General features: G+C 47.9%; 2 protein-coding genes across 4 annotated transcripts in view; one reads left to right on the forward strand and one right to left on the reverse strand.

Moving 5' to 3' along the window:
* Positions 1-306: 306 nt before the first annotated feature.
* Positions 307-4,385, reverse strand: INA (internexin neuronal intermediate filament protein alpha). The gene is made up of 3 exons (XM_052677280.1): positions 3,474-4,385; positions 1,646-1,770; positions 307-1,469 (listed from the first exon to the last, which is right to left on the reverse strand). Exons 1-3 carry the CDS (start codon positions 4,353-4,355, stop codon positions 1,205-1,207), a joined length of 1,272 nt encoding a protein of 423 aa, XP_052533240.1. The 5' UTR covers positions 4,356-4,385; the 3' UTR covers positions 307-1,204.
* A 3,575-nt stretch (positions 4,386-7,960) lies between these two features.
* Positions 7,961-23,811, forward strand: part of NT5C2 (5'-nucleotidase, cytosolic II) — a 54,445-nt gene continuing 38,594 nt past the window's right edge. The window contains exons 1-2 of one of the 3 annotated variants that reach the window (XM_052677266.1): positions 8,020-8,038; positions 15,878-16,001. Coding sequence is in view for 1 of the 3 variants with exons in the window: in XM_052677265.1 (XP_052533225.1) it covers positions 7,972-8,038 (67 nt within the window). In the remaining 2 variants the exon portion in view is untranslated. Of the gene's footprint in view, positions 8,039-15,877; positions 16,002-18,104; positions 18,310-23,811 lie in introns of those variants that run through there. The other 2 variants (XM_052677267.1, XM_052677265.1) reach the window with 2 other exon arrangements.

Raw genomic sequence — 23,811 nt, forward strand, 5'->3', positions numbered from 1 at the left:
GGAATGGCCTGAAACTGTGCCTGGGAGGTTCAGGTTGGTTGATAGGAAAGATTTTTCCTCAGAAAGACTGTAGAGGCATTGGCACAGGCTGCCCAGGGAGGTGGTGGGGTCACCATTCATGGGGGTGTTCAGGAACAGTGGAGATGTGGCACTGAGGGATGTGGTCAGTGGCATGGTGGGGATGGGCTGGGGTTGGACTGGATGATCTTAGTGGTCTTTTGCAACCTTAATGTTTCTATGATTAATGGTGCTGCACACCATGTGAAGCAGGAGGAAAGAAGACAGAAGAGCTTTGTTTGATTCATGTAACTCTTTCTTTCTTTTTAATTATTAACTTGTGCCTTACAGTAGAAGAGGAAAGAGTGTGAGCGAACAGTTTGCTGGTTCCAGGAACTACTCTGGCAACACTGAGAGGGCAGTAAGGTCTTGTGATGGCAACCTCGCCCGGGCACTGACATGTAGCACACACACGCAGTCTCTGGCTCTTGCAGAAGCTGGAAATTTTAAGGCATTGAAAGAAACCTACAGTTGTAAATCCTACATCAGATTTGGCACATGTTGGAAGGCTGGAGCTCAAGTGTGGATGTGGCATTTGGCAGCACCCAGCCCTCCCTGCTGTACATGGAGATGGGCACTGGTTGTTGGTTCCCAACCAACAAACCCCATGCAAGTGGCCAGACTAATGCTACCGAGAAACAGAAAGAGTTGTCAGAACGAAAAAAAAAGACATTCCTTATAGTTTAAAATATAAGTGGCTCACAGACCAGAAGCAAGGTGTGTTTATGGCTATTTCTGTGCTTCTGAGTTAAAAGTGGATGGCTACACCTTGAAGAAGAGGAAACACTTTAGCTACACATGGATTTGGACAGTAGGTAAAGGGCCTTAACCCTAGTTGTAGTTGAGTTCCACTGACCTCACCACCCCCACCCCCTCATTGCAGTGAGTCCTCTCCTCGCTGCCACAAATTCCCGTGCACCCACAACACCCACCAGCATGCACCCAGCGACCCGTGTGGCCGCCGCCTGACTTGAGAGGGAGCAGTGTGCTGAGCTCGGCCCTTACTTTGCCAGAGGCTGCTGAGCCCTGACCCTACAGGAGTCCTTGTAATCGGAGCTGCTGAGCACAACGCAGTGCCCAAGAGGCAATTAAAGGGCCAACTGAAGACTGCTCCCTCCCAAATGCAAAAGGGATGGGATCCCCACCATTACACTTTAGCATTTGCAATGATTCCTCCACGCACGCTGAATCTCTCTGTTTTCTTGGCAGTGGTTATGCTCCTGTCAAGCATCCCAGCCTGACCGGACGGTATCTTGGAGGTTGCTCTAACCGCCTCTCTTTGCTCCTCTTTCTTGAAGGATGGAGTGGAGGAGCGTGGCTGGAAAGAGTAGGTGGGGTTGGGGAGGGGGTTCATGGCTGGAAGGCCAACGCTCCCCATGCTGAACAGGTTTTCCTCTCCCTCCAGCAGCTTCCTGCAAGCACAGCACAAGCAAAGGAGTTTAGGTGGGGGTCACCTCACAAGACACCATCACAGCACCAGGATGCAGCTGATTTGGATGAAAACAGACCCAGGTCCGATTTTGGTGCCGGGCTTGGCAGCATGGGGAAGGGTGTTGAACTGGGCTCAGACAGGGCCAGAGCAGCCTACCTGTAGGCAGCGATCTCGATATCCAGGGCCATCTTGACATTCAGCAGGTCCTGGTACTCCCTCAGGTGCCGAGCCATCTCGGTTTTAGTGTTGCGCAGGTCAGCCTCCAGCTGCCCAATGGTGTCCTGCAGAGAGGCAATGATAAGGGTTCCCAGGACTGTGTTTTGGTTTTGTTGTTTTTTTCCCCACAGCTGTTCTGCTCTGCACATCCCAAACAGGGGCTTGGGTGCTAACAGGGATGGTGAAGCAGGCAGAGTGCTGGGTACAGCTCATAACAGCATGCAGTGGGATGGGGCTTTAAACACTGATGGTTTTATATATTCTTCAGTAGGTTTAAACAGCACCAGAGCAAGTATGGGGTTCAGTGGGACCAGACAGAGCACCGAGCGGGTGGCTGGGACACAGCTGCAGGGCAATGGGAGGGAAAAGCTTGCACCAGAAGAGCAAGATCCAATCCTCCCTGGCAAATCCCCTGAGCTGCAGGCCTGAAAGCAGCAAAACTCACTCCCGTGGGGGATCTTTCTAGGCCAAATGCTTTCCCATGTTGGTCGCTCTGCTGTGCCACTGAGGCTGCATGATGTGCATGGGCAATGAGTAAGCAGTTTGCAGCAAGTGCCTGCAGAACCTGTGGTGGCCACTGCAAATGCCAGCTCCCATCCCCTACAGCCAGCCTTTTCCACTGCCTCTGCCGTAGCACTGAGCATCATTTAGCTCCTAATCAGGAACACCGTGCAACAAACTCCCATGCACTGTCACACTCACAGCAGAGCCTGTGAGTCACATAGAAAGAAACCATTGTTCTGCAGCTAAATCAGTTTGAAATACAGTTCTGTTTAACTCAGCTGCATTGTTACTGTTTTTTTAACTCCAATTTTATTCCAAAGATAGGTTGCTCCCAGAATTATTCTTTTCACTCAGCATTAAGGCTATTCAGGAACATTATTACATGTAATCCTTTCATCCACTGCAGGAAATGTTGCATATTGTCCATTTCCACAATATTTGTTGAAGGACCCAGCAAGACTACAAGCAGCACAGAGCTGCAAACCAGCTTTCTAGAGACCCAGTCTGGATGTGGGCTCCATGACACAGCAGTACTTGGCAGAGGAACAACAGCAGTCCTCGGGTATGATGTAAGGCTGTTGTTTCATTATCAATAGCGAAATGGCTTGATTTGGAAATCAGAGATCACTTAGTAGCCATATAATACAACAATCTCTGGATTTATTTCATTCTAAACCACAGATGTTTTCCCTGTACTAAGAAAAAGGAGTCATATTGTATTAATGGAATAAAAGATACAATGTGCTCAGCGTCCACTGAGATGCTGGGATCTGGCTGCCTTCACATCTGCAGAGCTCCAAGTTCTGCAGTGCCGGTGCCAAGAGCCAGGCCCCAGAGCGAGGTGCCAACTGTGGGCTTCGAGGAATTACCCACAGTGATGGGGAGTGACAGCGGACTTTGGGGACAGGGATGGGGTGATATCCCCAAGCAGCACTGCTGTGTGCACAGAGGTCTTTGTCCCTGCGACAATAGGCTTTGTAGAGAGGTGTCCATGCCTGTCCCTTCCGAAAGGTCTTTCCTGCTTCCCAGAGCGCCGAGTACGGAGGAAGGATGAAGGCAGCAGGCAATACCCAAGCAGGGCAGATGGAAGCCCTATACCGGGAGGAGGCTGCAGGGATGGAGGCGCTGCGCAGAGCAGGGGGGCACCGCAGTCGCGAGGAGCGGGCGCAAGGCACCGGTGCCGGGGCGGGGCGGTGCCGTACGAGGAGCCGCGATGGGGGAGATCCTTGGGGAGGGCAGCGAGGGACGGAGGGGACCCGCTCACCTGCAGCCCGGCGGCCTCGGCGCTGTGCCTTTCCTCCAGCTCCTGCAGCTGCCGCTCGAGGGACTCGTGGGCTCCGCGCAGGCTTTCCATCTCCACCACCCGGGCCTGCAGCTGCCGGCGGCATTCGCCCGCCTCGCGGCGGCTGGCCCGGACGGCCTCCTGGCTGCGGGCCGCCCGCTCGTGGAGGCTGGCGCAGCGGGCGCGGTACCAGTCCTCGGCCGCCTGCAGGTTGCGGGCCGGCAGCGCCTCGTACTGAGCGCGCAGCTCTCGCAGCGCAGCCGCCAGGTCAGGCCGCGCCGTCGGGGGCCCAGAGGCAGGGGGAGCGGAGGCGCGGAGCGCGGCTCCCAGCTGGGCCAGCTGTTCGGCGTGGGCGCGCCGCAGCTCCGCCAGCTCCTCCTGCAGCGCCTCCGCCCGCCGTTCCAGATCGGCGCGGTCTCGGGCCGCCCCGTCGGCCGCCTGCTGCCGGGCGCGCAACGCCTGCTCCGCCTCGGCGCGACCCCGCGCCTCCTCCTCGCAGCGCGCCCGCAGCCGCTGCGTCTCCTCGGCCAGCCGCGCCCGCTCCAGCGCGGCCTGCGCCCGCTCGCCGTGTGCCTCCTCCAGACGGGCGCGCAGGGCCCGCAGCTCCCCGCCCAGCAGCTGCCCCAGCCGGCGCGGCTCGGGCGGCAGTCGCCTTAGCTCCGCCAGCTCGCCGGCCAGCGCCCGGTTGCGCTCTTCCAGCGCCCGCACACGCTCAATGTAACCGGCGAAGCGCTCGTTGAGGCCTCGCAGCTGCTCCTTCTCGCTGGCACGGCGCGGCTCGACGCCATCGGTGCGCCGCGGGGCCTGGGCGAGCAGGCGGCGGGAGGAGGCGGCCAGCGCCGGCTGTTCCACACTGTAGCTCATTGCGGCGGAGAGAGGCGAAGCGAGGCGGGCGGCGGCGGAGCGCTTATGTACTGCGGTGCGGTGCGGGGCGGAGCGCGGGAAGCTCCGGCGGGGGGGTGCGGAGCTGAGCGATGGTATGCGGGGAGGGACGATGGGATGCGGGGAGGGGCGGGGGGGTGCGGAGCGGAGCTGAGAGGTGGGATGCGGGGAGGGACGATGGGATGCGGGGAGGGGCGGTGGGATGCGGGGCGGAATGGGGCGCGGAGCTGCGGCGGAGCCGCCGCGGAGGGAGGAGGCGGAGCTGTCCACCAGGCGTGGTGCTGAAAGGTTGCGGCGGGCGGGTGCGGGGGTAGAACGTTGGGTTGATGGATGGATGGGTGGGTGGGTGGATGAATAGATAAGTGGATAGATGAGTGGGTGTAGGAGTGGAGACGGACATACGGGCAGAAAGATAGGTACGGTCAAACGCACACAAAGAGCCAGGTGGTTGCACAGGCACACAGAAAGACATGAACACATTCACACACACGTACACATGCTGAGAGGCAGACAAAGGGAAGAGTAGACGTGCAAAGAAACACGCATAGACGCACAGGCAAAGAGAGGCAGAAATGCATAAAGAAGTGGTTAGAAATGGGCAGGTGGAGAAACATAGGCAGACACGCAAACTGACGGGTGGGCACACACCATGTACATGCACAGAACACTCATCACCACCAGTTCTGAAGGGAAGCCACACTGTGTGTTTGTGCCAGGGTGACAGTGTCCTGGGTGCTAGTCCCTGCCTCGCACAGGATAAAACATGCAGCTGGACTTCCTGCTGCACATCCCTTCTGCATTGATCAATGAGATGGAGCCTACTTCTCTCACTCCGCCTGTCCCCATTTGTCCTCTCAGGTGACAAGAGGATCATGTCAGCAAAGTCCAGCTGGTGAGTCAAGAGGGCAAGCAAGCCAGGACTGGAAAGAGTCATTGCTTCCATAATAACTGCTGCTGTTTCAAAGGGATCAACTAAAGCAGGAGGGATGGCACTGGGATTCAAATCCCCTCAAGATCAGAACCTTGTCACTATGATTTGGTCTGGAGGAAGCCCTGCAATCATGGCAATAGCTGTGGCTTGTACAGGAGCCCACATCCCAGCTGGCACAATTGGAAGGGGATTACAAGGCAGAAACATCCCTTTTCCTTGTGAGTCAAGTGGGTACAGCACCACACACCATTGCTTACTGCTGCAGCAGGCTGGTCCAGATACATTGTCATGGATTGGTAATGGGATGCACATGTATACATATAAATCCTGCCTAAGTCTTGTGCATCTGCCTTGTAGAGTATGGGAGGAATAAGAAGTGTCAGCCAACTGACAAAGAAAAGAGCCAGGAAGTATAAATACAAGAGACTTGGCTTGTGCACTGCTTTCCAGGACTCTGATCTGCTCGCAGCTAGCTTTCCTAGAAGCATTCTGTCTTTCTGAAGCCCGTTTTAGAGCAGCCATTGTGAGGTTGCAACACTTGTACCTTCCCTGCCCTGTCTTATCCCTGGAGGTATTCAAGGCAGCATTGGAAAGGGGCTTTGGGCAACCTGATCTAGTGCAAGGTGTCCTTGGATATAACAGAGAGTTGGAATGGGATGGTCTTTAAGCTCCCTTCCAACCCAAACCATTCTGTGATTCTGTGACCCAAGTGCATATGTTCTGATGGTAGAGCAAACCCTGCAGCCTCAGTCTATGCCCCACCATGCTCACTAGGCAGAAATCTTCACTTTGATCTGGTTTGATTGTTTCAGGTCTTTCACATCCTCACACACAAATGTGTTTCACCACTTCCTCGACCTCTGTTGTTTTGCATTACCGTATTGCAAGTGAGGTTTCTTCTACCAGCAGTAATTGTTTGAGTAACTGGGAGGTCACCAGCTCTGCTTAGTTAAGTTGTATCATTGTTACGACTTTGCTATGGTGTTTATTACTGATGATGTTGAGTGCTGCTCTGGCTTTCTTTTGTCTTGGTAAAGCAGAGTGCAACCTTTCCTGGCCTTCCCACTTGTGCTGATTTAGTACTGACATACAGATGTGCTCTAAAAGCGGTTGGGAGTATCACATTCTCCTACATAAAAGAAAAAATAATACAAAAAAAAAAAAAAAAATCTGCAAGGGTCTCTGCAAGGACTGCTACCATCCATAAGTAAAGATCCTAGGAAAAATCCCTTTGCCTCCAAGTAGATGAGATTTACTTCTCTGAAAGAGTGGTCAGGCAGTGGAATGGGCTGCCCAGGGAGGTGGTGGATTCACCAATCCCGAAGGTGCTCAAGGAACGTTTGGACGTTGTGTTGAAGGACATGGTTTAGTGGGAGCTATTGGTGATGGGTGGATGATTGGACTGGATGATCTTGTAGGTCTTTTCCAACCTTGGTGTTTCTGTGATTCTGTGATTTTCTTGAGTCAGAAGGGAATGAGGCTACAGGAATTAGGTGGGATCTGAGCCAGCTGCCAGTGTAACTGCTGAGAGCATGTCTCTGAATTTATTGACTCAGAGGAGTTTGAGTCAATAAATGATAACAACTGCTTCTTTCCCACAGAGCAAAGATTGGGCTCCAGCCCATCGGATACTGCTTTTGTCAGAGCAGGAAGGAGGAGCAGGGACTTTGGGATCCCATCAAGTTGAGTCGAAACCCATCCCAGGTTGTTGGCACCCGAACAACAACAACACAAGCCCCTTCTGAGGCCCCTTAATACCCAGCAAAGGTCCTGGGGGCTGACCTGAGCTTCACTGTGACCATGTCCTCAAGGAGCTGGGTCCCATAAGTCTAGTGTGTCCTTATGAGCACAAACTTCCTAAACCTGCCAGAACAAAGAGGGAGCAAGAGGGGTATCATTGTACTGTTTTGTGCATCTCTATATATCACACTGTGTTGTTTAATGTACAGTAAAGGCCTGGAGAATCCATTTGGCAAAGGGGGTGAGGGTGCACTCTGGTTTCCTGCGAGAGCAAGAAGCTGCTTCCAAACTGAGGTCTTGGTTGTGAGACAGCAGGAGGATGCCTTAAAACTTTGTGACTTTGCACCTTGCTCACCTGCTGATGGGACTTAATTGTTTTATCTCAGAAGCTGCGTTTAGCTTTGGATTGTGGTGGAAAGGAAAAAGCTGTCCTTGTAGCCGTGCACACACAGCACTGGGATGCACACCTCCAGCCCGGTTCCCAGCACAGCCCATTGAATCACGCTGTGGGTATGGGTTTCACTGCCTGGCTTTGCTTCACTGGTGGCCCGGGGGGGAAACGGTTGCTGGCTGCTGAACCAAGGGAGTCTGAGGGAAAAAGGCAGATCCGAGTGCCTGCCATCAGCCTTCCAGCACAGGTGGGTCACACACACACACCAACACCGATGAAAACGTCAGGCTGGCTCTGCTGGCTGCCTCCAGCTGAGGAGCAACTCAGGAGTTTGCCCGGGACAGTGAGAGTTTTTCTGGGAAAGAGCGAAGTAGCGGCACAGGCGCTTCCCTGGGGCGGGTCCCCGTGTTCTGGACGTGCGGCTGCCCTACGTGCGGGCACTTTGCCGACGCTCCCTTGCCGCCTGCGCCCGGCCGCCGGCCTCGCACACTCTCCCCGCTCCCTGGCGCCCGGAGGGGGCGGGGCTGGAGCCGCGCATGCGCAATGCTGCCGCCTCGGCGCTGCGGCAGTCGTGCGGGGCAGTTCTTCCGAGCGCGGCAGGAGGTGAGGAGCGGCCCGGGCGCGCGGGGGCAGTGCGCGCGTGCGGGTGCGCGTGCGCGCGCGCGCCGGGCGCGTGGCGGGGACCGTTGGAAGCGACCGTTCGGAATTGGGGGGGAATCGGGCCGGGGGGAGCCGCTCCTCTCGGGCGCGCAGCCGGGGAGGGGGCTCCGTGTGGAGGGGGAGCGCCGAGAGCGGGGCTCCGGCGGCGCTCCTGAGGCACTTCCCCTTCAGCCGTTAAAGGGAGGCACTCGGCGGCACCGCTGCCGCCTTCCCGTCCCGAGCCGCTCTGAGTCACCTCGGCCCGCGAGCGCGGGACCCCCTGCGGCGGGCTGAGCCCCGCGCTGCCCCTCCGACCGCGGCCGTAGCGGCGGCGGAGCCCGAGCGGCGCGCGGCTGCTTGACTCGAGCCGCGCTCGTGCCTCTGTTCTGTGCCAGAGATAATGCCGTACAACGTACGGTGGAAGCGGTTCCCTCCGTTTTCTGGGTGCCGTAGCAGGCAGCGCGGTTTCGTGCCGTGCAGGATGTTTTAGGCGTTCCTGGGCTGTGGGATGGTGGAACGCTCACGTTCGTTCCGGTGCTGGCTTTCACGGGCTGCCTGTGATGCCCGGGAGCGTCTCGGCAACGGCCTTGAGAACATTGCCCCCAAGGCATGATGACTTTGGGAAAGTTTTTATTTTTTTGTTAGTTCTGGAGGGTCTGAACCGCAAAGATTGCAATGCGCTTTCTGTGTATAAAGGTGTCTTACCTGTCTGCCTCGGTTGAGAATAACACCTGGCTCAAACACGCCGTGTTGGCAATCGAGCCAGATGATCTGGACTGTTCTGACCCTGACGATTCTAGATTCCATTGATCCATCCAGCTGTTTGCTTTCAGAACTGGGCAGAATGTGGTGACTAGTGAACAAATGGGGGATAGGAAGACTTGCAAGCCTTCTCAGGTGCTGTGTGGCTTTGCTGAAAACCAGAAGCAAAACTCAAAGCTACGTGTTGATCTTCAGGTTGTATGCTGCAGTTGTCGTGATGGCACAGAGGGCAAAGCGTTGTGTTTTAACTGCAAGCTGGTCAGCCTGGCTGTGGGTTCTGTCACTGCCCGTCAGCCTGCATCAACCTAAACATACTTTAAAGCAGGGCTGCTATTTAAAATAATCTATTGCCATTAGTCCTGACTCCAAAAGACCATTCAGGAACTTGCTGGTTTGATTAACAGCGGTTGGAGTTTGTTCAAGCATGGACGTTGTTTCATTATATAGTACAATACAACCTTTACTCTGTATAGCGTCATTCAAGCAAACTGTATTGCAAAATGCACCGCTGAATTACCTTTAAAATGCTCCATTGAGTGAAGTACAATTGCAGAGACAAATGGGGAGAAAAACTGTAAGAATGGGACAACTGTTTTCAGCTGAGGTTTGAAATTTGGAGCCTGTTAGTACATTTGCTTTGGTTGCATTAGTGTTCTATACGCTGTTTCTAGGATATACGCTAGCAAAAAAATCAGATGCAAGCTGAAATTTTTTCAGGCAAGTTTCCAGTTTATAGGCAACTCGTAATAGTAACAAAAAGAGGAGCCCTTTAGTTGTTACCATTTGCAAAGTTGAAAGTTGATAAACCCTTCCTAAAACAACTAGAAATATTTGTCCTACGCTTTTTTAACATCACAGGGTATGTTTGTTTTTGAAAAAAAAAAAACAGAATCCTCAGTTTGATGTTTGCTGGTAAACACTGCAGTATTGTACTCTTTTAGGAATGTTGTATTTCCCTTAAAAATTACACACGTTATTTGTGTATCTAAAGTAAAAAGGAAACAAACTCTTTAAATATGATGTTCAAGTGGTGCTTACGGAAAAAGAAGATAGGCTTATTTGCTCGCCTCCTACCTGTGATTTGTGGTTCAGCTTAATAGTGCTTCAGTTAAAAAATGAAATGTGGCTTGTTAGTTTGCAGTGAGCTGTTATCAGGAAATGGCCTGGGGCTGGCAGTAAGGTAGGCTGCTGGTTCCCTGGGGCAAAGTGAGCTGACCCACAGCTTTTCAGTCCTGCATGAGTTGTGGATTCTGGATTCTGACTCACAAGGAGGCTCAGGAAGAAGGGCCGGCTGCAGCTCTGCCCAGAAAATGGTGAGAGATAGAGACAAAAGTGGGTGTGCTCAGCAAACCTCTTCTTTCATATAAATTGAAAATGAGGGGATGCTGTGGGATCGGGATAGCTCGGTACAGTGCAACCTGCCATTGCTTGAACGCTGCTGGAAGTCCTGCGGAAATCTGTAACGATCCACAGAACTGGTTCTGTGTAGGAGCTACTTCGCCTGAGGAAGGTGGATTAATGGTCTCCAGCCAGGCTGCAGTGGAAAGTTGTCATAGGAACTGGCTTGGTGTTTGGCAGGGCCGTGCCTTGTCTTCAGTCCGTTAAAAGCTCACCTCTGTAACTGATCATCTCGGGATAAGGAGGGCCTGTGTGCCACTCTGCACAGAGCCATGGAGGGGACAGGCGCGTGGGCTCTACCCCCAAGGAAGCTGAGGGCAGCCCAAGTGGTGCACCTTGGGACGAGTTCACAGAGCCTGCTCTGCGCCGTGTCCTTGCCTCGGGGTGGCTTGCCAACGTGGGTGTCCTGATAGAAAACAGCTGTGGTTTTTTTAGCAATACGAATAATGGGACGGAAAACTGAACAGAATGTGCCGGGAGTGGAAGTCTTGTCTGGCTCTTTGAGATGAGATGTTACTAAGTCAGCGCGTGGGAACTCTTTGCTTATTGTCTGTACTCCATCTATTTTTTAAGTTTCATTTCTTATGTCAGCAGCACAAACATTTGGAATGGCTGCAGTCTAAGTCTCTAAGGCTGTTCTGTGTTTAAGCACATCTTCACATATTTACAAAGTGTGCATTCATATAAATGTTTCTTACATCTCTTCTAAAACATCTGTTTCATACTTCTAAAGAAATTACTGTTATGTGTCATGTTATGATGCTCGTAGCAATGATCTGTATTTTGCTTTCTAATCACTATGACTCGTTTACTGGAATGGTTCCTAAAACCTTGGACTGTGTACTCTGCATAGAGAGTGCGTATAACATGACTCTGCTTAACACAACCGCAGAGACAATCCAGTGTGCACAATAAATAGAACTTAATGTACAGTAAATAGACCTTAAGCAACATCTGGAAAATATTGCGTAGGTATTTCAGGTAGCCACTGTAAGCAATTGCTAATCGAAACCTGGCTACATGAGGGTAATTACTAAGTCTTATGAATGACTTTGCACGGCTAAAAAGGTGCCTGGGAGGACCTGGGCATGCAAAGCCGTGATGGGGGAAGTACTTTTGTATGATGGCGCAGGATCAAGAAGGGAGCCTGAGTAATTCAGCCTAAAAACCCCCATCTGTCAAATCTGACAACTGCCCAAACGTCTAGCAGTGTGTGCTCCTTACGGTAAGGCCGGGAGCCGATCTGCTCTGACTTCCTGAACACTTGGGTCCCCACGTGTGTGAGCACTGATGGCTGCATGCCAGCCCTCACGCTCCTGCCGCTTTTTCAAGTCTGGTGCAGAATGGCAGAGGTAAACTTGTTGCTTGCAGTTATCATTCTCAGGGCGTGAATACCTGCTGCGGGCTTTACCAGCGCGGCCAGCCCTTTTTTGGTAGTTTCATCGGGGAGAGGGTTCCGAGTCAGGGAAGTTGGAAACCCCACTGAGCTTGTTTGTATGCTGCTTTCTGTTAACGTGCGAGTAAAGAAGGCAGGTGGGTTCTTATCCTGTGCCTCTTACCAGTGGAAACCTCTTTAAATTCTGCGGTGTGAGGTGTGTTAAGTGTGGAGAGCAGGAATTGCTGTAATGAAATACTTGTAGTGGTGATGCTGGGATGTGAATGGTCTGTTCATTTCTCTTTTGAAAATAAAGGATGCACTGCTTCTGTAGAGCAATAGGGAGAAAGGGAGGCCTGGTCAGTTGTTAATCTTTAGAGATTGGAAGGTGGCATCAAAGTGAAGTAAGTTGGACAGGTGTGTGGGGACACTGTACCCTGATGTGATGTACTTAAACTGTAATTGAGAAGTTTCAGTGTCTAAAACTACCACTCCCTCTCATCTTACCACTTGCAATTTGTTTAAAAATAAAGGTTCCTTCAACAAAGGTGGAGGTCATTATGCAGTTCTAAACTTAGCTTAATTTAGTTACAGACTATTCACAACTCCCAGCTGTGGTTCAGATATTTTCAAACAAAGGCCTACTATTTTGCACATATGCTTACTACTAGATTATCATTTAACTTACTTGGCACATTTGGTTCAGCGGAAGGGGGAAGAGAGGCTTCCTGTGTGCGTTTCTATGAGAGGCTCTGAAGTAGAGTGGTTTTCCACTGTTTACTTAAGAACAGCCCTTTGGATTAACTGGCTTTGACCCAGGCCTTGTACTTCTCTGTGTTAACATTGGCATAATGCATAAAACACTTGAGACACATTATTGCTGGATTTTTCAGGGAGCAAATTCTCACTGAACCCTCTGTGAAGGTGCATTTCCAAAAAATCTTTTTCCAGCCAGGATGGTCCAGCTTTGGCAGCTGTGCAAGGCAGCTCTGGACTGTGGGACCCACTGAGTGGGTTGCCCCTTCCTTGGGTGAAGTATTGCCTTTTCCCCGGGCAGCAGCGACTGTCTGCACTGCTGCAGTAGCAACAGCTGCATCCCTGCGTTGTGCATCCGGTTCAGGAGGAAGTGGGTTGCTGGTGAAGTAGAGTTTGCAGCTTAAATTGGTGTTCTTCATCTCCTTTGCAGAATAGTAGTAATGGGTGGAATCAACTCACATGTTACTGCTTGGACCGAGCTCTTCTTGGCCTTTCCATCAAATGTAGCACATCTGGCCATGGCATATAACAAGATGAGATTTCTATTCAGCTTCTAAAATAACCTAGAACAGAAGGTAAATTCCAAAGAGAGAAGACTGATGGCTCAGTATAAAGCATGCCAAAAATCCCAAGACCGGCTGAATTCAGCTGGTGTTTGGGTTGGTTCAGCTGGCGATGAGTTGCATATAGACATGGACAGCAATGATTAGGAACGTGGGGTCAGAGGAGAGCATGTGAATGTTCTGCCCTCAGAAACCCGAAGAAGTGCTGAGTGAGCTGTATGCCACTGCTCTGTACACATAACACAGCCATCGCCAGTAGTAGCTTTAAAGGGTAAGTGCAGGTAATTTTGGAAGTCGCTAAGTAGAACCAGTTGCAGTTAAAAGCAAATAATCTTTCAGGATGTTGGTGTTCTTAGTTTCCTCTGAGATAGGTTTTCACCCTTTTTTTTTTTTTTTTCTTTTTTCTTCTAAGGAAGAGCTGCGTGTGTTTGATGTTTGCAGCGCTCGCTTGGATATTACAAAGCCATTCAGTCTCAAGACTGTGCAAAGTCTTTTGCAAGTCTGTCTTTTGAAGTCACAGTGGATGACTGTGGGGATGAGTCCTGAGTGTTCTGGTTTCTGACATGTTACAGTGTTCACTGGGAGTCTTTAAGTACAGATACCTGTAGTATCTGCATGGTTGTTTCTTTTTCATTGCTTGTTCATTTCAACTCATTTCATGTTATTCTATGTATGTGCTGCCAGGTTGGGATGAGTTCTCTCCCTGAAGAAAACCAATTAGTTGAACGTGAATTTCAGGTGTCCCGAGCACCTGTTAGCTTGAAGCTGACCCTGGAAACTACCCTTCCAGTTCAGTTCCTATAGCTTTGCCCTCATTGTAATCCAAGTGGCTGAGTGGTGTTGGAAAGAGGAATTGAAGATAGAAGCAAGCCAGGCTGGTAAATCATCTGTTCATTCTGCTGTCTGGAAACTGAGGCAGGAATCAGATTTCGGTTTCCACTTCACATTGCAAGCATCTGTCAGTTGGTGCTCTAGTGGTGCTTAAAGGCACCAGGAAAGTACCTGTTCTGTGTCTTTGAGTGTTTAGGGCTGGGTACTGCATGTCCACATTTTTTTATTTTTTTATTTTTTTTAAACAAAGGAAAAGAGAGACTGTTGCTGAAAGCCAAATACATGTTAACGGGGAATCTCTGAAGGGAAAAGTGCTCAAGAGGCATTTCTTTTCCTATAATCCAGTGCAGGGCTGCCAGCAAGTAGAGACTGTTAAGGAGAAAATGATAAAAATGAAGGTTTGCTAATTAAGTCTGTGGGTGATACAGGTAAGTAGACGCAGAATCCTTCTGCTCAGTTCTTCAAAATGCTTCCCTGCCCCGAAGTGTCAGTGCTAAGCAATGACTGGTGTACCAGTAGATCTTCCACTGAATCCTTTTCAGTTGAGAAATTTAGCTTACCTGGACTGTTATCTGCTTGGTGACTGCAGTCATACTGGGTAGAATGTGCGTTATGCATGTTCCAGTGTTTCTTCCTATCTTCTGATTGTAGCACTGAAGTGGAGCAGTTTCACAGAGCATGAGTATGTTCAGAAAAATCTGGTGCTGGAATCGTTAGCAGATGTGTGTGATACTTCTGAGCAATTTGTGTACAAGCTGGGGAGAGTGTTACTTGCTGTGATCTGAGGAGAAATTACAGTATGCAGTGCTCAGTAAGCTGGGGATTTCTGTTGGTTCTGGTTCAGAGAAATAGCAGTGTGGCCTTCCTAAGAGTTTTTAAAAAACACATTTGTGGTCTAACCTTCCCTATTTTCCTTTGCCTCGGCAATAGAATAGGCAGGTTATTAACCTCTTCTGTTATGTGTATTGTAACTTCTCTTGCAATACTGCACTGACAGTTTGATGAACCAAGGCCAAGAAGTCTGCTAGCTGTGCTTGAGCAATCATGAGCGTAGGGATGATAAAACTCAACAAAGTTTCACTCGTTTGCTGCTCATTTTTCTTCACAGCCTTGTAGCAGGTAGATATTAATAAAGTAATAAAAAGCACTTGCAGTTCTTTATAAATGTGTGTGTTCTGGTGTTGAGAACAAATAATTGGTGAGGGTGGGACATGCAGAGAGCTGTCTTCCCAAAGCCCGGTGTTGTGGGTCTTCTAGTCTCCACTAACAAGTTACTTCATGTTCCCCAAAGAGGGAAGTCACGGCCCAAAGGAGGGTTCAGTGTTGGTAACTCTCATCTCTGATTTTGGGGTAACAAGGACCTGCTGTTAGTGCTGCTTTAGTTCTTTTTTTTTTTTTTTAATGTTCTCTCACCCTTCAGGCTGGAATGTTTCTTCCAGGTCACAGCTGCAGGAGTGGATTTGTTGCTTCATCCGTGTCCTCTCTGAGCGCAGTCTGTGTTGGGACAAGTACAGGGAGAACATTGTGTGTACCCTCCTCAGCTCCTGCCAGGGAACAATCTCCTGCGTCAGCAGGATTGATTTGGTGTATTAAAAACTAGTGAACTGAAGGGTCCATGGAAGTCTGGTTTTGTTTTCCCCAAATGAATGTAGTGTTCTGTGTTGTGCTTGGGCAGGGTTACAAAAAGTTTGTGAAGAAAAGAAAGAAGTTGATGCTGTTAGAGAACAGTATAATGTAGGCCTTTGGTATCAGTTGATAAAGCTGAGACAGTTAGGTTATCATAGGAAAGCCAGAGACTGAGCAAAAGCTCAGTCATCAGAAGTGTTGGGTTACTTTGCTGATGAATTGAGTTACATGGGTTGCGTAAGAAGTGCTGTATGAATTAGCAGACTTTTGGAAGAGCACAGGAATACTGCAGAGAAGGTGTTCTTAAAATTGATTTACTCACTGAGTTTCCTGAAGTTATGCCTCAGTACTACATATCTGTCAAGATTAAATGAGATTTGGGGCCGATAACATGTAGGTGGGGACAGTATTGTGCCCTAAGGATAGGTTTGTAATTTCACTTGCAATCACACGGACTATAATTACTACATTTCCCTCTGATTAAAAAAACAGGTCAAAAAAGGAACAAATTGTGTTCTCTGTATGCAGAGGGGAACTGTGCACTGCTAGAAGAACTTTGAAACGCCTTCAGACTTCACGCTGCTTGCCTCGTGGCTGCTCTGCCTGTTATTGATAGGTAAGAACTCAAAAGGAGAGACCAAATTTATGTGTAAGTGGGGTTGCAGGGAACAGTACTGGAAAACAGAACTGGTAGCAGTGGGAAAAAATGAGTTCTAACTGATTTTGACAGGGCAACTCTTGAGATTACCAAGTCATCTTAGCTGTTGATCTCAACGTTTATTTTCAGTAGCTTTATGAAAGAAAGTTAGAGCTCGCCAGCTTCTTTGCTGAGCAGCACGTCCCTGGGCTAGGGCTGCATGTGGTGCCCATGGGACCGGTGCGGAGCAGCCAGCTGGCTCCCTGCACCTGGGCTGGGCAGGGACAGCTTCCAGCCTGCAGAGATGGGAACAGTCTCCAGCCTGCAGAGATGGTTCAGCTGCTGATTTTGCTGTTGCATCTGCTTTTGCAGCCTGTAAACATGTACAGTGGAAGAGAGTTCAAGTGTCTTTTAGAAAATCATCCTTATTTTCCCTTCCACTTGGAAAGATTAGAAAAAAAGTCAGAATAAGCTTTCAGGATCCTTGCTTTTTCTATAACATTTTAATGAAGCCGGGACCACGCTCTTCAAAGACAAGAGGTGTCTTGTTTTACTTATGCCAGTAAGCACTGTCAGTAAGGGAAGCCAGTAAAAATGTTGTCCTCCCTCACCTTCCGCGTTTAGAAGATAGAGAGGGCTTTTGGTGTTTGCGTTATCCAAGCTGACCCAGTTGCATGCTTTCAGAATGACTGTGTGCCTGATCTGAGCTTTGCAACTCAAATACTTTGTTTTTACCACCGCTGCTGAAAGGGCTCATTAAGGCTGTACTTGCTTCCTGAGACACAGCAGAATTGAATGAAAAGCATCATTGTCTTGAAATACCGTGATCTGCCGCCAAAGGAGTTGCTGTTGTATAATCCCTGTTAGCAGGTTGGAGTGGCAGTTGTTCCTTGGTCTGAAATCCGTACGTGGAGTGATGGCTTCCAGTTTTCCCACTGGGGATGGCACGTCTCGTCTTGCTCACTCTCTTTGCGAGTCACAAACTCATATGGTTGAGCCATCAATGATCCGGTAGCAGCTTCTTTCACAAGTTTGAACACCAAGGGTGTTGCATAGAGGTAGTGCTTGTTAATAAATAAAAAGATAGCTGTACATACAGTGTTTCAGATTGTTCAGAAGCAAAGCGGTAGAGGTAGAATAGAAAAGTTTATTTTGGCTTTCCTTTTTGATTTGTGGAATTCAGCATGTTCATTTCTGTGCTGACATTTCTGCCTTCTGTGCTATTTGTGTTAACCTGCAGCTCAGTTAGCACTCTGTTATGCTTCATCTTTGTAGTAATAAAATTAGGATCTGCAGATATCTGACACTGAATCCCCATTATAGTGGGCATCTGCATCAAAGCTTACTTCTCCGTTTTAAGCTAAAACATACACATGGGAGTTCCTAAATATTTCCTTTAGGGTAGACTTCATCACAGCAGAGAGATCAAATTCACCTCTGGATTTCAACCTTTTAAGATCTTGTGCAACTAGAGCAATTGCTTACAAGAAAAACAGCACGAGCAAAGTATTTGAACTATCTTCTGGGTTTCTTACTGGAATGTAACAGCTGGAAACAAGCAGCAGTTAGAACATGATGTTATTATCCAGGTCTGTGCTTGCTGTTGGCAGGTGGTCAATTGGACAACAGCTTGGGAACCTCTGCAGCTGCAGTTGCTGCGGGCTGCTGGGCTCTTTTCCTGCAGAAGGCCTCTTAAGGAAGTGAGTGGCCCAAGAAGAACCTTTGTCCATTCACCTTCTCTCCAGGTGAAACCTTGAAGGTTTCCCCTCAAGATTGGTGGTGTCTCAGCCTCTTATCCCACTCCAGTCTTTCTCTTATAGCTTTATTCCTTCCTCGGTGTAATCACAGAATAATATATTGCTCTTAAATGGGGACAAGTGGCTGAAGACAGCAGCAGTGTTTGTCGCAGTGACAGATAGGCACATAGATTCCTACTTGGTGGCCTTGTGGATCAGATTTGATCTGCAGTCCCAGCATTTCTTAGAGAGTTCGTGTTAGTTTTTTGTTCTTCGTGGCATGGCTCTTGCTCTTCTGGATCAACTCTTGTGTTCCTTATGTGTACTCTGCCTTCTTTTTTTCTAGTGGTGGGACAATACTGGCCACGCTGGGCTTAGAGAGAGGGAGAGCTGGTACTACCTCTGGCAAATTGCTGGTATAACGAGCAGCATGTTGAAAGTAACTTGACTGAAATGGCAGCTCTGCAGGAGATGCTGAGAAGCACGAGCTGTGTGGAAGCTGGAGAATGTTCTCATTAGCTGACTGGAGAATTTGTGGTATCCATTTTAAGGTAGTAAACTCAATTACAGATGATTCACGTGAATAGATGGTCTCTTGATAGTTAGAGAAGGTCGGATTTGAGGTTTGCTCCTCACAGAGCACTGTGGATTTCAGAGTATTTTTCCGAACTCCTTTCTAATCAACCCTGAAATTGGTGATAATTAAGTCCTATTTAAAATGATAAGAATATTTCGAATGACTCTTGCCTTTGAAGTCCCTGAATGAGCAGAACTGCTTGGTTAGAAATGGATGGTAACCCTAAAAAACTTCCCAATTTGTCTGTTCTACGTTTTTTACTGCTTCTAATACATTTTTGCTTACTGGATTATTACTGAGGCTCTAAGCATGGCACAGGCACCCTGTGGAGATGATTGTCACTAGAAATAGTCTGATAAAAATACTCCTGTAAAATAAGACACAGGTTTGTTAGATATATTGTATTTCATTGTTACATAGCCTTTACTTTAACATGTAGATTCATGATAAAATTCGGCCTGGAATTAAATAAAATCCTTTAACAAGCCACACAAGCAGCATTCTGCCTTCTTATACATTTCCCATTGAGAAATAACCCATGAAATACTGTCATCTATCAGTCAGACTGTAGTCAGGTAAATGTACAAGTGGAAATGCTTTTCCAGTTTCTCTAAAAGCTCTCTTGGAAATGCAGCATCATTGAAGTCAGTTCTGCATTAGAGCACTGGGGAAACATATCCTGCCGAGGGAAAACTTGGAGCTGGTTCTGAAAGGGAAAGCTAGGGGTGGGAAGATCAGTGCAATCCATGGCGCAAGGCTGCATTATGAATCTAATGGGATATAATAGGTTTTTTAATAAACCGCAAGTGAGTGCATCTGTATTTATTATTAATAGATTCTTAACAGTAGATTCTACCTCTTTAGTACCCTGTCATGCCCTTACAGTTACCATTCTGAAAGCCTATCTCAAGTACAGTTAAACTTGAGTAAACTTTGAGGTTTGTTTCAGAAGTAATTTAGAATTCAAATAGGAAGAACCTATCTTGTCCTTTCCTGCCATCATGACCTGAAGTTACAGTGTCAAAGATGCACATATGCATTACATTCTTCAAATGAATAACTTAACTACAGACACAAACAGAAAAATAAAAAGTGTATTTTCTGGTTCATATTGCTTACAAATATCACTGCTTAGAGACTGTGGGCTTTTCAGCGTTGCCAGATATTTCAAGTCTAACGCATGCTAATCTTCTAAAAGCGACACCATTTGGAAACACCTTCTGAATGTGGTTTGCCTTTGGCTGTAAGCTGAAATGCTGACAGTAGCACACAGGGTGGGTTCAATTGTCCTCAAGCTGTCGGGACAGGAAGGAGCTGTGCGAACTCACAGCCAGAGCTGGTGTGTAGGGCTGCTGGTCAGAGGAGTGGAGCATCATTCAGCATCCATGTCATCCGTGCACAGGCCTGCTGCTTTGGGACCTTTGCTGTGTGTGGGTAAGAGAATTCCCAGTCCTCAAGAATTTGAACTAAATACGTAATGTTATTGATGGCCTGACCTAGACTGACTGTACTTCTGTCATCTAATTCTACATGAATCAAAGAATTGCCCTCTTCACTACATTTCATAGGTTAGGTGTCAGGTAAAGCTAACGCAGCCTAAAATATATTTGGCTAATTCTTTTAGAATTCCTTGGGAGACTTTATCATAGTCTGCTGTAAAATATCTCTCTGTTGTGTATTATTTAAAATGCTCTTTGGTTGCAAAGTTAATGAGTCTTAGTTATTATTAAGAGTTTAATGCACTGTCATCCTTTTTTAATACGCTACTAGAGGTATTTCCTGAAGAATTCTACCCCTTTTACATTATTCCTGTTCTCTGATCCGTAATAAATCTGCTCCCTTGATAAATTTTTCTTTTCTGTATTATACTTTAAAAACTTTTCATTGTCCTTAGCTCTCCCAAAGTGAGACCTCCACCAAACTGCAGGTTAGTTTCCCACAAGATTATTTTTTCTTTTCTTTTGTTTTGTACTGGTAGGAGGTAAAGGAGCTGTTTGTCCCATTCTCCATTTTGGTTTATTGATACTTCTGGGTGCTGTGATCATTCTGACTTCTGTACATCTAGGACCAGCTAGTTCTGAGTTATCAGGAGCATTACAATACGTACTGGGGAGTCCTCCCTTATCTCCACCCATTTCTCTGTATTGTTCTTCCTAAGCGGAGTGTGAGTAGAGATTTCAGAATTGAACTCACATGAATAGTTCCCCTGAGTTTCAGAAATGCCACCCACTGGATTTTTTTCTCCTTAGTTGGCACTTCTGTTTCTAGAAATTCTTTGTTACTTTGCTTCCTGGCAGCCCTGAGGTGTGTCAGAAGTTTGCTACAACACAGGATGATAGAATGGTTGGGTTGGAAGGAACCTCGAATATCATCTAGTTCCAACCCCCTGTCACAAGTAGGGTTGCCAGCCACTGCATCAGGCACCAGATTAGGGCCCAGAGCCCCATCTAGCCTGGCCTTGAACACCTCCAGGGCTTCAGTGTGTTTGTGACACCCTGAGCTGGAGCTTGTGGAAAGTCTGAGGGCTGTTCTCTATGCCCTGCTATCTGTAGCTGATATGGGGAAAGCACCTTTGGCTGTCCCTAAATGTGTTTGCAGTGGAAGAGAGTTTGCAGAGAGCTCTGGGATGGCAGGCACGAGGCTCTGCCCTCATGGTGAAGCAGGAGGTGCCACTTAGGGGGATTATGGAATCCGAGTTGTCAGATGCTCAAGGACCAGGGGATATGGTGCTAGCCTGAGTGGGCTTCATCTCCTCTGATGCTAGTTGTCCAAAGTGCATAGCCTAAGCTTGACGTAGATGTGAGTTAATTCTGTGCACAGTGGAGGGAGAAGGATGCTCCTGGCAAACAAGCTGCTCATTCTGAACCACAGCAGGCAAGTGCCTTTCCTTTCTCATTCTCAATTTGTGAGGCTGTGCTATGACCTGAGCCTGAAATTTGAACTGTGCTTTGACTGAACCAACCTCAATCCTTCTTTCTTTCCTTTTCCCCTTTCTCAGGACCATTAACTCCCCCCTTGCTGAGATCCCCAGATCACCTGGGATGGAGCAGCCTTGCAGCCACGGGTCAGGAACCTCTTGTAGGCTCGGCAAGGCACCAGGAGCTCTGTGTATGCCTCCGGCCAGAGTTTTTATGTACCAAACCTTAGCTGTGATCACTGATGTCCCTGTTCACTTTGCCCACGTGCATGTATGCGTGTGGGTCGTGCTGACAAGATACCAAGGATTCCTAAAGCAGCATGTGTGAGAAAAGGACAGATGTAGCGCATGGTAAATTGGTGCCTTGGGATTGGTTTGCTGTGAGTTTGTTTTCTGCTCCATAAGCTCTTGGACAGGATCCTGGAAAGAGTTGACTCGTCACTTCTATTTTATTTATCCCTACATTTTGGTTTGTATGCCTCTGATTTGGCATTGCATCATCCAAGTGTTGAAAACAAACTAAGAAGAAAAATACAAGTGGTATATTTAACCCAAACACATCAGGTATTATGAGGTGCAGAAGTTTCTAACCATCGGCCAAAAAAGATGAGGAAATTAACTCGTGAAACTCCTTGAAGGGCAATGCCTCTGTGCATGTTATTTAACCTGTAGGGGTATTTGAAAGAAATACACTATCTGTGATTCTTAAAATCAGCTGAGGCTTAACAAAAGAAGCAAATTAATTTCTTACAAAATATGTGTTAAAAATCTCATGTTTTTTTTGGACAAAAGCATGTGTAATGGATAGTAGCTCTGTGCCAAAGCACTGATGTGGGGTTTTAAAATACTTTTTCAAAATGAACCCTGCACCTTAAATGCTATCAGGTGTTTAATTAAGACTGCAACAGCAAGGAACATGTTAGCAATAAATTACAGGGAGGTGTTCTAACATGCTTCATCTATGTAAAGATTTCTATTTTTAAGTGAAGCTATTTACAGATTATTGATTTCAAAAATAGATCTGTAACTAAAGAAAGATGCATCGTATTTCAGTTATTTGGAGTTGAAGATCTTGCCTGGCTGGCTGCCTGCTCTCTTAGATGTTTATTCCTGTGGCTTACGAGTGTATGGAGTGATTCACCCCTTCTTATTTTTCTCCCTGTATTTGGCACCACTGCAAAGAGGAATATTTGTATTCAGGGATCAGGTCCCATGCCTCTTACCCACTCAGGTAGGCTGATTTTGGTACCTTGGAGCACTGGAACAATTTCATTCAAGTCAGTAAAACTTGCTGTGTGAGTGGAGTTTCTAGGTGGTGAAGAGGCATCACAATGTAATTTGTAAGTGATTGGTGTTTCATTTCAGAGCCGTAAGCTATCATCAGAGCGGTGGTGCAGCCTGCTGAGCTGTAGGAGTGCCTTTGAGTTTATGTAATGCAAAACTTCAGCAATATATTTTTTTATTTTACGCTTTGTGGACATTGAAACAACAATTTTAATAAATAAATCAGTAATGCCTGAGGGCAGAAGTAATGTCTTTTATTAGAGTAACTGATAGACTTTGAAAATTTAGACAAGCTTGTATGCCCAAGAGCTTGTCTATTTTTTCCAGCCATACCAGTTGGTCTAATAAAAGATACTGCCTCTGTCTACAGACCTTGTCCTCTCTTTGAACTCTATTCATCACAGCTACAGAAAAATAACTACTGGAACATTAAAATAATCCATGTCTTTCTTGCTTAACTGTGGAAACTTGGATTTTTGTGGCTTCCTCAAGGCTTGGATTTTTGAATCCTAGCGCTCGGTATGATTCTGTCTGATCTCCCCTGCATGGAAGAGGGTTTCACACGGGAGCTCACACTGCTTCACCAACTCCTCATTTTAGAAAGACCACTGACAGAGGTAACCTGCTAATGGTCTTCTACCATCTGGGCTTTAGGATTCTTTGTAGGATGCTGTTGGGGAGCTATCAGATGTCTGGCATGGATGGCCATTGGGTACAGTCCTGTCTTAGCGCCTGTGTCAGCATCTCTGTGGTGGTAAGCAGATGAAGTGGGAAGCAGCTAGCATAATGGAAAGGCTCTGATTTTGGCCATGGATGTAAGTCTTCAGATCTTGGTGGACAGTTTACATTCAGCTGGCAGACCAAGATCTCACAACCAACCATGCAGCAGTTTTGTAGAGCTATTTGACTTTCCTTTTACAGGCCTTAAACACGTATATCTTTTAGATCTGAATCTATATTCAAGGTTACTAGCTTTACAATAGCTCCAGGTAAGACCACAGTGGTGGTGACATAAACCATCTCAAATGCTTATGGAGTAGCCCATTTTCCACTTTCTGAAGACATAAGTCTTCTGTGTCTTTCAGTCTGGGGGTCCCACAAGATCCTGAGGCTTGTCGCTGTGTGGGCCTTGCACTCCCTAAATCCTCTCCTCCAGCAGGGCTGCTGCAGAAAGCCCCTGGCAGGCAGTGCTGTGGGCACAGTGCCCCGCTTTGAAGAGAAACAGGTTGATGCTCACAGGCTGTTCATTCCCTTACTGCCTTTGGGCACTACTTA

This window comes from Tympanuchus pallidicinctus, unplaced genomic scaffold (genome assembly GCF_026119805.1).
Source record: "Tympanuchus pallidicinctus isolate F22 unplaced genomic scaffold, pur_lepc_1.0 scaffold16, whole genome shotgun sequence".
Taxonomy (NCBI): domain Eukaryota; kingdom Metazoa; phylum Chordata; class Aves; order Galliformes; family Phasianidae; genus Tympanuchus; species Tympanuchus pallidicinctus.